The sequence below is a fragment of the Sinohyriopsis cumingii genome, unplaced genomic scaffold (genome assembly GCF_028554795.1).
Source record: "Sinohyriopsis cumingii isolate HCF-2022 unplaced genomic scaffold, ASM2855479v2 utg000913l, whole genome shotgun sequence".
NCBI classification, from domain to species: domain Eukaryota; kingdom Metazoa; phylum Mollusca; class Bivalvia; order Unionida; family Unionidae; genus Sinohyriopsis; species Sinohyriopsis cumingii.
In genome coordinates, this window is record NW_028315943.1 from 2,244,023 (window position 1) to 2,257,407 (window position 13,385).

The 13,385-nt window shown below is 34.9% G+C and overlaps 1 protein-coding gene across 1 annotated transcript in view; it reads right to left on the reverse strand.

Moving 5' to 3' along the window:
• Window positions 1-13,385, reverse strand: part of LOC149773036 (uncharacterized) — a 100,498-nt gene that overhangs the window by 78,589 nt on the left and 8,524 nt on the right. Inside the window, exons 2-3 of the mRNA XM_089946828.1 lie at window positions 7,345-7,996; window positions 5,195-6,073 (exon numbers count right to left, since the gene is read on the reverse strand). Of these exons, the coding sequence (XP_089802954.1) occupies window positions 5,195-6,073; window positions 7,345-7,963 (1,498 nt within the window). The 5' untranslated portion in view covers window positions 7,964-7,996. The remainder of the gene's footprint in view (window positions 1-5,194; window positions 6,074-7,344; window positions 7,997-13,385) is intronic.

The window sequence follows — 13,385 nt, forward strand, 5'->3', positions numbered from 1 at the left end:
TTGTTGTAATTAAGCCACTAGTTTTGTGCCCACCATTGGGTATTGGTAAGAGGACACACATGCAATATTTTCTTCAGTTAACTGACTTGCATGGATATTACACAAAATGGTACATAACATGATGGCACTTTGTGGACCCTGGCCATTAAGTTATAACAGGACTGGACTGTACCTAATTAACTTAATTGACTGTACCCTCCACCCCCATCCACCAAATGAAGATAAAATATCTAGAAGGTGGAATGAGAAAGCCATAAGACAAATTTAATAACATCGGCTGAAAAGGAATATTTAAAAAAGGCCCAAGATGCTGAAATAGCCCTGACCTCATTTGCTTTGATTTTTACAAAACTGATCTCGGTCAAAATTACGATTAAAGTTTAAACAATCCCTTTCCACTGTCAAAGCATGAATTTCACTTCTCTTCTCAGATGATAAAGAGAACAGGAAGTTGTTCTTAAAGAGGAAGTTTAAATCAAAGGTTCATATGGAGGTTTAGATAGCAACCAAAAAATTCATGACAGGTTCCAGCTCCAGTTTAACAAGTGGGAGACTGGTCTCTGAGCTCAATTTTGAATGATGTGGATTGAACCCAATAGTGGAGCCCATTGAGATTGAAGGAGTGTCAGGGAGGGCTGCTCTGTAGCCCTTAACGATTGTTACTGAACAATCTTTCTTCTTCAAAGAACAAAAGACACTGCATCTGCAGTTAAAGGGAGACAGATAAGATCCAATCATTTCCTTCTGTACCAAATACCAAACATTCTCCACTTGCCAATGTAAAAATTATAGTCCAACTCCCTTTTAGCCTGAGCTATGCATTTGGCAAACTTGCTTGAAAACATGCATAGAGATCGTTTGAGCCAGGAACAAAAATGGAGGATTTGAGAAATGCTGTACACGAGGAGCCCTCGGTGTTGCAATAGCAGATCTCTCCTCAGAGATAATCTCCTCAGATCATGAATCAGAAGATCAAAACTGGGTCCGAAGCTAGCAAATCAGGATAATACATGGCTCAAAAGTCCTGACTAACAAAGAACCCAAGGAAAGGTGAAAATGTATAGGCATATAGTCATTCCAACTTCATAGTGAAGGCATCTAATGCCCATGCCCTCTTGGGTAGTACTGAAAAGACACAAACGGAAGCTTGTTATTCATCTCTGTAAACAAGCCGACAATTGAACTTCACCCCAGATGATAAAAGTCTACTACTGACTAGTGTAGAGACCATTCTATGAGGACTGCTCACCCCTGTCTGGACAAGCTACCTGTCAAAACATTCCTTTGCCTAGAATGTGACATCCTGGAGCAATCTCTTCCAATGTTGTCCTTTGGAGAAGGCTCCAAACCAGCACTGTATAAAGGTATGAGTGCCCCCTTGATGTCTGAAGAATGCTAAAAGCAACATGATATCAGTAATGGTCACTGTGCAGTAATGCCTTTTGTGTACCTTTGAAATGAAAGAAAAAAATTAGCTCCCATTTGTAGATTGCTGATGTGGACAGAAGCTTTGTGAGACTACTGACCCTACAGAACTACTTCCTGTGGCTCTATATCAGCATCTGACCCCATCAAGCCCTAATCTGAGGCACCTATGTCAATGAATGAGCGACCTCTGGAGCATGAAATTGTTCTCTGGTCAGAAACATGTTCTGATAGTGATGAAACCTGTCTCCTAAGGAAATCTGGGTGTATTATGGCCCCTTGTGGCAAGAACTGGATAGGATGTTTTTAGTTCCCAGGAGATGAGCCAACAATGATGTCTTCTCATCCAGTCTTTCAAGACAGCAAGTATTTCTGAGAGTCTATTTGAAGGAACACTCTTCGTTGGAGGTGAGAAAATGAATCTCCACTTCAATGAAATTTTAAGATGTGATAAGGTCTGACTTCCCCTGATTCGCCTAGTTAAGTCACCATCTCTCAACAGAGATAAATCCCCCTTGAGGACACATATAAGGACTACTCATCAAAGTACTGTTGGTTGGGAAACCCTAAAGGCCTTAAATGACATGCTAACAAACCCATCATCCTGGTGAGGATTCTAGGAGCTGAAACTACAATGAAAGGAAGAGCTCAGTGTTGAGATATCTCTTGACCCTGACAAAACAGCAGTAATTTCACATGGTTTGGAAACATGGAAATGCAAAGATAAGCATTCTGTAGATCTGTGGAGACTGACCAGTCTTTTGGCCTAATGACATTCCTAACTAAGCCAGCTCTCCATCTTAAACCGTTGTTGAAGATGGGATCTGTTCAAAAGAAAAAGATCAATGATGCATTGAAACTTTCCTACTCTCTTAAACTCCTTCTCTCTTTGGAAACCAATATATTCTGGGAGAAAATGCATGGCTGATTACATTTTTCACCTAATATGCCCTTCCTTGGGAGGGAACAGACCTCTTCCAGCACAGACACCAGCTGTGACTGGTGGAACAAAATAGGTCTCACTGAAAGAGTGGTAGGTTTCAAGAAGGTAAGTCAGTAATTTTTACGGTGAAAAGGACTCACCTCCTGAGAAATTGGGAAATGGCAGACTTTGTAAGAGAAAGTGTCACTCTCTAGGAGTGACTGATTTAATCCCCTGGCCACAAATGCCACATTGACATGCGTGTTTTGGCAGCATCTCTGGAAATAGGCATTAAAACTCACGTACCGCATTTCAAAAGTCCACATCTCTTCCTACTTTATCACCTGTCCTGTCAGATCTGAAATGTGATGGATTCTTCCAGCAACTCACTTGTGTTCATCTTTGCTCTCGGATAAGGCAGGACATCTTCTTCCTAGGAGAATGGGAAATCCTAGCCAGGGATTCATAAACCAGTGCCTGCATTTGGTTGTTTTGAGATTCCCCTCTTTCTCTTATGTCAAATTACTTAAGCTACTTTACACAGGTTTGAATCATCCAGCTATGTTCTATCTGCTTTTTTTCCTTCTTTTTCTGTTGTCCTGCGTGATCAAATTGCATCTAAGCAACCTGTTTCCCACATAACACATTTCTGTTTCTGGAATGTAGGTCTTCATTACACTCTTGTTTATGTGGAGTTATCAGCTTCTACAGTAGCAGCTACAGTTGTCGAATATGTATACAGTTTACCTGTGCCCTATTTATAGAACTCAAAAACGATGTCACCACTGTTCCTTTTTCACAATGAGGCCACAAAGTAGATAAGCAATATAATGTTGTATGTGTAACAAACCTTTTGTACCACTGAAGTAAGCATTCAAACACAATTTATATGATCATAATTTTACACACTTCAAAGAATTCAGCAAGTACAAAATTAAACTAATTGATATGAGCTCAATCAAAATAGGAAATAATGTATAATGAACAGCCATGCATAGATAGAAACTGCTACAACATGTACCAAAAATTATACCAGCTAAATTTTTGCATACAGAAGAGAGGATAGTATTGTGCCATGCGATTGCTGCAGCAAAATAGTGATAATAATAATAATAATAATAATAATAATAATAATAATAATAATAATTTCTTGGAGAACATCATGAAGAAACTTCTCTCAAAGATTTGCATATGGGTAAAAACACTGATACTTGAATCTGATTGAAATATTCACAAGAATGTCTTAGTAGGGAATACATTTTCAATGTGACCAAATCCCTCATTTGCAAAATCCAGTCACCATTTCTTATGTGTGCATAATATACCGATCCACCCAGATTAGACTCAACAGCAGCTTCATGGACTCCACTGTATGTCCATACAACTGTAGTGGTTTGCACAGCCATGAGAACTTCTTGAAATATGCCTCTCAAATATTCAGAAAATTACCAATTTTCCCAAATCATCTGTTTAAGTCTGGGATTTCGAGGTTGTAAGCAACTACAATGAGGATGCATTTGTTTGTTTTCATGGTTTTATATATTAAGATGGCATTCATATTGAGGGTCTTATTAAGTATTAGGTCTTACACACACACACACACACACACACACACACACACACACACACACACACACACACACACACACATATATATATATCTCTTGGAGTGTGAGTTAAATATTAGGATCATTATTAATAGAAGTAAACATTTATTTGGGTGGGTCATAGTTATTGGAATTCCCCCATAAAACATGCCAAGCCAAACATCATGTTTACCAAATTCTATATTATAATTTTAGTAAAAGAATCTTCAAGAATGGAAGTTTCCATTCAGTAAATGTTTGCGTTTTTTAAAGAAAATGCTAATTGTGACCTGGGTCAAGGAGAGGGCTATATAATCTTGTTTATCTAGAAATTACTCACTTGTGATATAAGATCTTGAAGCAGAATCACATGTTGTGTTCACCATTTGATTTGGGGTGGAAATTTTTATTCAAATTATTATTCTCTGGAATTACAAAGTGCTCAATAATATTTCATGGACAGAGACATTAACTAGGAAACATACTGAATTCAAACAGGATTATACTAATGTGATTCATCAAAAGACTTAGCACATCATTACACTTCAGGCCATTAGTACATTAATACATTTAAGTCTACAGGTATTTCAGCATCTTCAGCGTTTGGATTTTATTTTAAATACCACTAAAGGTTATTCAGAACGTTATTCATTAGCACTTAACACATGTGTTAGAAATTCAAGGACTATTTGGGATTTAACTTGCATTATTGTAAGTTCTTTTTAAATTTTTCACATTAATTCTAGTGAAACAAATTGCTGAATTTTACAAAACTTAATGGTTGACACTCTTTTCTACTACTTTGCTTAATATCACAGAAGATCATAGCGTTGCAATAGTGTGTGTGTGTGTGTGTGTGTGTTGTGTGTGAATTTTTAAATCCATCCATGTCAAGAATTTAGTGTAAGATGCAAATGGGCCAAGTCCACTTGTAATTTTAAGCATTCCCGAAGTGGGCCATATGTTTGGAAATGTGAACAATTTTATCAAACAATGGGAATCTATCATAATGGAATACATATGTCACTACATTCTGATTAAAACAAATGCAAAATATGAAAAATATCAAATGAAAACAGGGTGCCAATATTTTTTAATACATATCTAAACACCAAGGATGCCAATATTATTTTTAATATGTATCTAAAGAACTAATTAACGAAAGCATATATCTGTTTTGTTTGCATGACTAAATTCTGTATAGGTCTAAAATTACCCAATGAATACACTAAATGGTGAGCAGCTTCAGTAAACATCTTACCTTTGTTAACAACATCAACTTTATTTTGGAGAATTTCTAAATTCTTCTTTACATTTCCAACTTGCTCCTGTACATGAGCTTCATTTTGGAGAATTTCTAAACACTGCTTTATATCACCAACTTCAGGTTTTACATCACCAACTTTCTGACTTTCAATGTCAACCTTCCATTTCATATCACCAACTTGCTGACTTACAATGTCAACTTGCTGCTTTATATCACCAATTTGCTGATTTACAATGTCAACTTGCTGCTTGAAGTCACCAACTTGCTGATTTATAATGTCAACTTGCTGCTTGGAGTCACCAACTTGCTGATTTATAATGTCAACTTGCTCTGTGTCACCAACTTGCTGATTTACAATGTCAACTTGCTGCTCTGTGTCACCAACTTGCTGATTTACAATGTCAACTTGCTGCTTTGTGACACCAACTGGCTGATTTACAATGTCAGCTTGTTGCTTTGTATCGCCAACTTGCTGATTTACAATGTCAACTTGCTGCTTTGTGACACCAACTGGCTGATTTACAATGTCAGCTTGTTGCTTTGTATCGCCAACTTGCTGATTTACAATGTCAACTTGCTGCTTTGTGACACCAACTGGCTGATTTACAATGTCAACTTGCTGCTTTGTATCGCCAACCTGCTGATTTACAATGTCAACTTGCTGCTTTGTATCACCAACTGGCTGCTTTACACTGCCAACTTGCTGCTTTACATGGCCAACTGGCTGATTTACACTGCCAACTTGCTGCTTTACATGGCCAACTGGCTGATTTACACTGCCAACTTGCTGCTTTACATGGCCAACTGGCAGATTTACACAGTCAACTTGCTGCTTTACATGGCTAACCTGCTGCTTTACATCACCAACATCATCTGAGGAAAAAAGGCATTTTTATGAATATTTTAAGGCAACAGACCTTCAAAAGAGGAATTTTAGAGAGCCACTTTCTTATGAAAGTGTAGGAAACTCATAAAATCAAAATCAAGGATCCTCATTGCCAAATATATGGTTAGAGTATTATGATTGAGCAAAGAGTGTAGGCAGATTAATAGACTGACAAAAGGATATGATTTGGAATCAAAGCTCTATTTATCAATCTGTAACCTTTCTTTTCTCTAGTTAGATTTCACAAACTTCAGCTACTAATGTTTTGAGTTAATAGTATCCTTTCATGATTTTCTCAGTTTTTTTTATTTTTTATAAATTTGATTCATTTCTGTAGATTGTTGCTACAAAACTACAGCAAAGTCTTAGGAATAACTTAAATGTAACCCAGTCAATACATTAAACTGGCTTAATAGTAGAACAATATTACATGTAAGAAATCTTCTAAACCATCAAGTTGATAAGAGTAAACAAAGTAAATATTGTTTCACCTAGAACTGCCCTTTTAAAATGAGGTCAAAAACTAAGCAAGTATGTGGTGTTGAAGCTTGCATTAAAATAATTACTAGTAATCAGGCCTGGCTTGAAGATTTCAGTAACAAAAAGATAAACAAAATGTTGAAAAGAATAGAAAGCTGAATCTAGGGCTACAAATTGCAATTCCATTCTTATGTTTTCTTGGAAGTTTTGTTTTGATGATAATCCTCCCTTTAGTTACTTTTTCCTTAAATGTGACTAAAACTTGCCACAGACCCTTTGAAAATTTGTCAGATTTTGATCTAAAAGAGTAAAATAAGTTCAGTAAATGATACATACCGGTAAATGTTAAGTAAACTTTGAATTTTTTCAAGTAAATGCTTAAAATTTTGGACTACAAATACTTTAAAATCTTCAAAATAACTCTCAGACTATGATTAGATTTATGGATTAACAGTTTCAGGATTAAGGTATGGCATTTTTAATGTTTAACTGACATTAAGAAAAATTTTCATTCAACTTTATATTTCAAACATTTATAATAATTGCCTAAATATTATTGAAAATCTTCATAAGAACAATTAGATAGCTTCATATATGAACTTTTAAAATGCAAACCCTATACAGCTCAATAAACTTAAAACTACAGAAGACAATTTTAACTTCCACTCTGGTGCTTCCAGATTTTTGTAAACATTTTAATATGTAGAATCTTTAAAAATTATCCATACTTGGCTGTCTGAAAAACTCCATTTAACTATGCATAAAAGTATGCACTTACTTGATAAAATAGCAATTTCCTTTATTTTGTTAATGTAGACATCCTGCAAGGTTTTGTCCATACTGCACGTAAGAATGGTATCAATCTCACTTTTGAAGTTGCATTTCATGGGATGACAATTGGAACTAAAGTACACATCAAATCTGCTGACAACATCCTTAATATCTGTGCATAGGTTGTTGAAATCTGCAGTGTCTATTTTGGCCTGCGCTGCATGTCGATAAAGAGTGTTTCTGAACTCTCGTACTCTCTCTATGTCATCGCCCAACGTTGTTCCACCAGGAGGTGGTGTTTTTCCCCACTGTGTCCTGGGAGTTGAGACCTGACTACAAAGATTCCTTATTAGGGTGTAAAGTGAGGAGACATCAAACATTTCAGCAACAGGAATTGCAGGGGATGAAGAAGATATGCCACACAACCATGTCTTTATCTTCACATCAAGTTTAAACAATTTGTTTTGATTTGTGTGAACTTTGTTTGGCAGATCAGCTGGTTTAATTTCATGTGTTAGAACCTGCCAGAGAATGTCTCTTAATACATCAACCACTATCCGGCAAATGCGTGCAAAGTTTGTTGTCTCCTGGCTGGACAGATAAGAACTACTACAGGAACTTGCCATGGTTGTTATGCTGATATAGTCTACTTCTCATATCTGACAAAGACATATTACAAGCTATGATTAACAATCACCACATACATATATATATATATATATATATATATATATATATATATATATATATATATATATATATATATATATATATATATATATATATATATATATTATAAGGGAAGAGGTCATTTGAATGATCATCTAAACATTATGACAGAGAACAAAATATATGTATTCCTTTTCAAGGTGAGGAGCTTGTCAATGGAATAATATTCAAGTCACTTTTAGGATGCAGAAAATGCGATCAAATAAGCACAATGATTTCAGGAAAATAAAATTTTGCCCATCACATTAAAACAGTGAAGAATGATGAAGTAACTAAAATTTAAACCGGAAGTGTACAGAGAGACACATTTGTCCCACCCCGCAGAATTATTTTCAAATGGGGCAAACATGTAGTGATCACTTTTTAAGCTTGAAGAATGTAGGTCAAAATGTATTTAGAGGTGAATCCAATGGGGGGGTGGGCTTGCCAACCCCACACCCGCCCTTATGTGCAGGCAGCCATGTTTCCCATACAGAAATTATATATTCTTAAAATAAACCATATCTAAAGTACAAACAAATGAAAAATGGACAAGATTCGTTAGATCATTTATCTGACATCAGTGGTACATTCTTTGACTTAACCTGATTCTTCATCTTGATTGCATTTTTGTGAAGATCTTTGTTAATGCATGTGAAGAAAAAAAATTCCAGGAAAATCTACTGAGGATATGATCGGCTGATCGATATTTCACTCAGTACTTGCATTGCACAGCGTGCCCAGTTCATGACATTACCTTCATGACACCGGTTCTTTAAATTACATTAGAAAACTTATATACATAAACAGCAGCAAAGCAACAAAGCAACTGCTTTCTCTCTCTCTCACACACACACACAATGGAGTAATGGAACAAGCACATTGCTTGCACAAAAGGTTAATAACATGTGCATGTAAATGTGCAGAATAAATAATACATGTTTGATATTGAACTATTTGTAGGGTTTTCTAGATCTGATTGTAAAATTGATCCTGTTAATCATGCTTCAGATAGGCTGGATGATGATGATAAGATTTATTGTACATCTTGTACTACTAGTAAATTCATTACAAAGCACTGAAATGCCAACAGTTATGAAAGGATCTCTAGTCATGATAGGAAAGGATGTCATAGCATTATCAAAGTATAAAGCCAGACACGCTACCATTATTATCTTTGTAACAAGATAACTGGGTTGGGGTCGGATTTATAACAAAACACTAATGATGGTTGATACAAATACAATGTTTATTAATGAATGACTCAAATGAAAAAAGAATTATGATTAATATGATATTGAACAAATTAACACAATCCGAACAAACCTAATAACGTAACATAAATGTGAATACAAGTAAATGACCTTAAATAGTACAAGGACAAAGGTTAATGATTCACAGTAATTCCACACGACGAAAAGAATGACGTGTTTTACTCAAATAGTAAAAATGATGTACTTTACTCATGGAGTAAAAATGACGTATTCACTTAAACAGTGAAAAATGATGTACTTTACTCAAATAGTAAAATAATGTAAAAATGGGACAGATATCATACAATATATCTTTACAGTCCCAAAACAATGGGTATAACAAACCCCAAAATTAGCCCAGGGCTAAAAGAATACATGTATGGAGTTACACAAAATACTTCGTCACTAGAATACTTGGCTACCAGCCACACTGGTCAATCAAGCATTCATCTTTACAGGTGATCACTGACCACCATTCAATCACTTGGTCAATCAGGAAATCAGCGCCCACCAATCTGTCAGCAATGTCCAATCACCTGCTACTCAACCAGCAAAACACTGTTCAATCAGCTCGACCACTGCTATTCAACTAGCTCTGTTGTCGGCTCTATGGCTGCTATGGTCAGCTTTACAGGTGCTATGGTCAACTCTAAGGTCAGCTCTACAGCTGCTACCCTGTCAACTCTGATCACTATGGTCAGCTCTACAGCTGCTATTGTCAGCTCTACAGCTGCTACCATGTCAACTCTGATCAGCTGAATATAGATCTAACACCGTGTACAAAGAATGACATGGGCATATACGTTAACACATAATGATGTTATATACGGTAAGCTATATAAATTACATTATTGGCACAACATTACAAAGCAATAAACAGGTTCAGAAGTGAACCTACCTGTGTCTGATAAGAATCCTATGGTACTAAATGTTTCTTAATAAAATGCAACTTTATCACTAATATAGATATCCTATTAAGTCACATAAAAGAATAAAATATTTGCATTATACTATGCAAGCTGGAGCTACATAGAAAATATACAAAAATAAACATGGTAGTACAATAGTTATAACCTATAATATACATAAGAAATTAATAAATGACTTGTATATCTCTGCAACTGGAGATCTGCAAGTCCTTAAGTAGACTGCTCACTGACAAGACATTTCCGTAGTGTAATGTTTTCGTCTATGGTGTGGTATTTATACACAGGCGATGTAACCGTACATTATCTGTGCGCTTGATGAATATTGGTCTTTCCCATCGAAAGCACTTCGCACATGCGACATAGGATGAACCGAACTCACTGTTTCAAAATACTGTACAATATACATAAATCACCCTCGGGCACTGTTGTACACAAAAATCGAAAACCGAGTACATGTATTTAATAAATAACAAAGGGATTAATACAATTCCATGACAATGTTATTAGTTGTTGTTTTGAGCTGAAATCAAGGTAGTTTTATTTATGTGAAAAAATTTCAGATTTGTTACCAAAATGTACTCTTTCTAAAATTAGGTAAATCAGTTTTAAGTTTTGACTTGACTAATACAGAACAAAGAAATATATTTAAATTATATATTATAAACAAATGAAAAAGTATTCAAGTTTTAAGTTATTTTTGGTTGCTGCAACAATTATTCCACTGAAAACAATAATGTCACACATGCAATGTTGATAAAATTTATTTTTAAAAATGTGCAAGTAGGTAGAGTCCCCACTTTATAAAAGGAATATTAAAAAAATACCAAGAAGTTAACTTTCTCTATTTTACTGTAATTGTTCTGGATAAACTTGCATTCACAGCTATATTTCTCCACCCTCTACTTCCCCCCACAAGTATCACTATTGGTAAACCAGTACTTAGAGGATCAGTGATGATTGTATATGCTGACATTGTGTTTCATGTCCGAATATGCTTTCTCTATGCAGTTTCACATTTATAACCATGTCCTACGAGCATTCCCTGTTAACACCCTCCTCCCATTTATCCATTAAGCTCATTATGAATGCATACAGGAAAATTAAATTTAAAAAAAAATACTAATACAACTTGCCTTGTTAATAAAACTATTAATTGTATCAATAGCAAGAAAATTTCCTGTTATGTTTGCAGTGGTGTATAAATTATGGAACTCCAAGTAGTAATTTAGATGATGATGGGTAAGTATAATTAAATATAAATTTTTAATAGCTTCTTATAATCCAGTTATCGATTGCCATGAATATAAATAAATGAATGCAGTGTTACCCTTTACCCTCAACTGTGCTTCAGGGACCCCCAAAATTTTAATTTGACCCCCAGTTTTTATACCAAAGTTTGTTTTTTCACACAAGCTGACCCCCAATTCTGACACCAAGGGGATTTTTGACTCTCAGTCTTTCACCCCTAAGGGATACACTGTGAATGTCATTGTGAATGTTATGTTTCATTGTCATGAGTGTTATATCCTTGTTCATATTAAGTTATGTTCTCTGAATGAATATGTGTTCATTATACATATAAATTACTGTATGTACTTTTATTACTTTGGGTACAGTGTAAAGGTGTTCATTATACATAGAAATTACTGTATGTACTTTTATTACTTTGGGTACAGTGTAAAGGTGTTCATTATACATAGAAATTACTGTATGTACTTTTATTACTTTGGGTACAGTGTAAAGGTGTTCATTATACATAGAAATTACTGTATGTACTTTTATTACTTTGGGTACTGTGTAAAAGTGTTCATTTTTAACATTAACAACTAAGTCCTTAACATTTTTGTCACAGAAAGTAAATTTAAAACATTAAAAGGGCTGCAGGTTTGATACCCTACCCCATCCCAGGGTCAGCTGCCTGTTGTCTCCTTTAGCTTTTGAGTTCCTCAGCATGATAGAGCCAATAGTGCTGAAAGTGTTGTTAAAATATCAAGCAACCTATGGACAAGCAAATAAAAAAAATTAAACATACTTGTCGTCAACAAATTCACTTCAAAGTGAAAATGTCAAAAGCTGAAAATTTCTTAAGCCTGAGGTCATGGACAAGAGATATTTATTTCAATGACCAGTTATTTTTTCATCTAAAATTTTTAACAGAATCATTCATGATCCTACTGAATAATTTGATATGTAGAGAGAGAGAGAGAGAGAGAGAGAGAGAGAGAGAGAGAGCAAAATATAGAGAGACATGAGTAATTAAACAGTGGAATTTAAAATGTATTTTTAAGTATGTTGTATGATATAAACTGCACTAGATGTTTGTTGTAGCTTCAGTTTATTATTGGGATCCACATCTAATTTACATCATATAATTACTGCGCTACATATTTGATGTGACTGAAGAAGTTCATTATTGGGACCCACATGGCTATGTACCAGACCAGCTTAGACTGGAATAAAAAGTTAGGGGATCCTCAGATGGGGAAAAAAAACATCCAGCCTCTACAAGTGGAAAATTCTAATCCTGTGATGTATGCATTTGCTTTATGAACTGTGAAAACAGCCAAAGAATAATCACCAGAACAGGCAGAGACATAGAAAAAAAACAAGTATCAGACTGTTGTTGACCTCTTTATAATCATATTTGCAAGCTATTTCAGGCTATTGGTAAATTGAACAAATGAATATTATTATAGAATGGCAATTATTTCTGTGATAAAGCCTCTGGAATTAGAAGACTATTTCTGTTTTGATGGTTGCTGTCCAGGTACTTTTTACTTTATTTTATCTTTCCTTTTTTGCAAGGTTGCCAAACAAAAGAAAATGTGGTTTTGTTGCAATGGTCAAAAGACATGAACCATTTTTGGTTTTTATGCAAGACTGCCAGTAACTATGAGCAATTTTTGGTGAGATTTCTGTTCTTCTATTTTGAACAGATAATCATAAATGTAAATGTTTGCAACTGTATAATGATATAATACTTTTCTTTATGAAAAACAAGTTGCATTTCATAATCCTTATCTTCTGATTTCTGTTAAGATGTATTTCATCCATCAAAGAATTACAGACACAAGTCCTAATAATTGAAAGTCCTGAATAAAATTTAGTAGAAGTTCAAATTAACTCTGAAGCTGAAGGTGTTGATGTGTCTGTTGTAG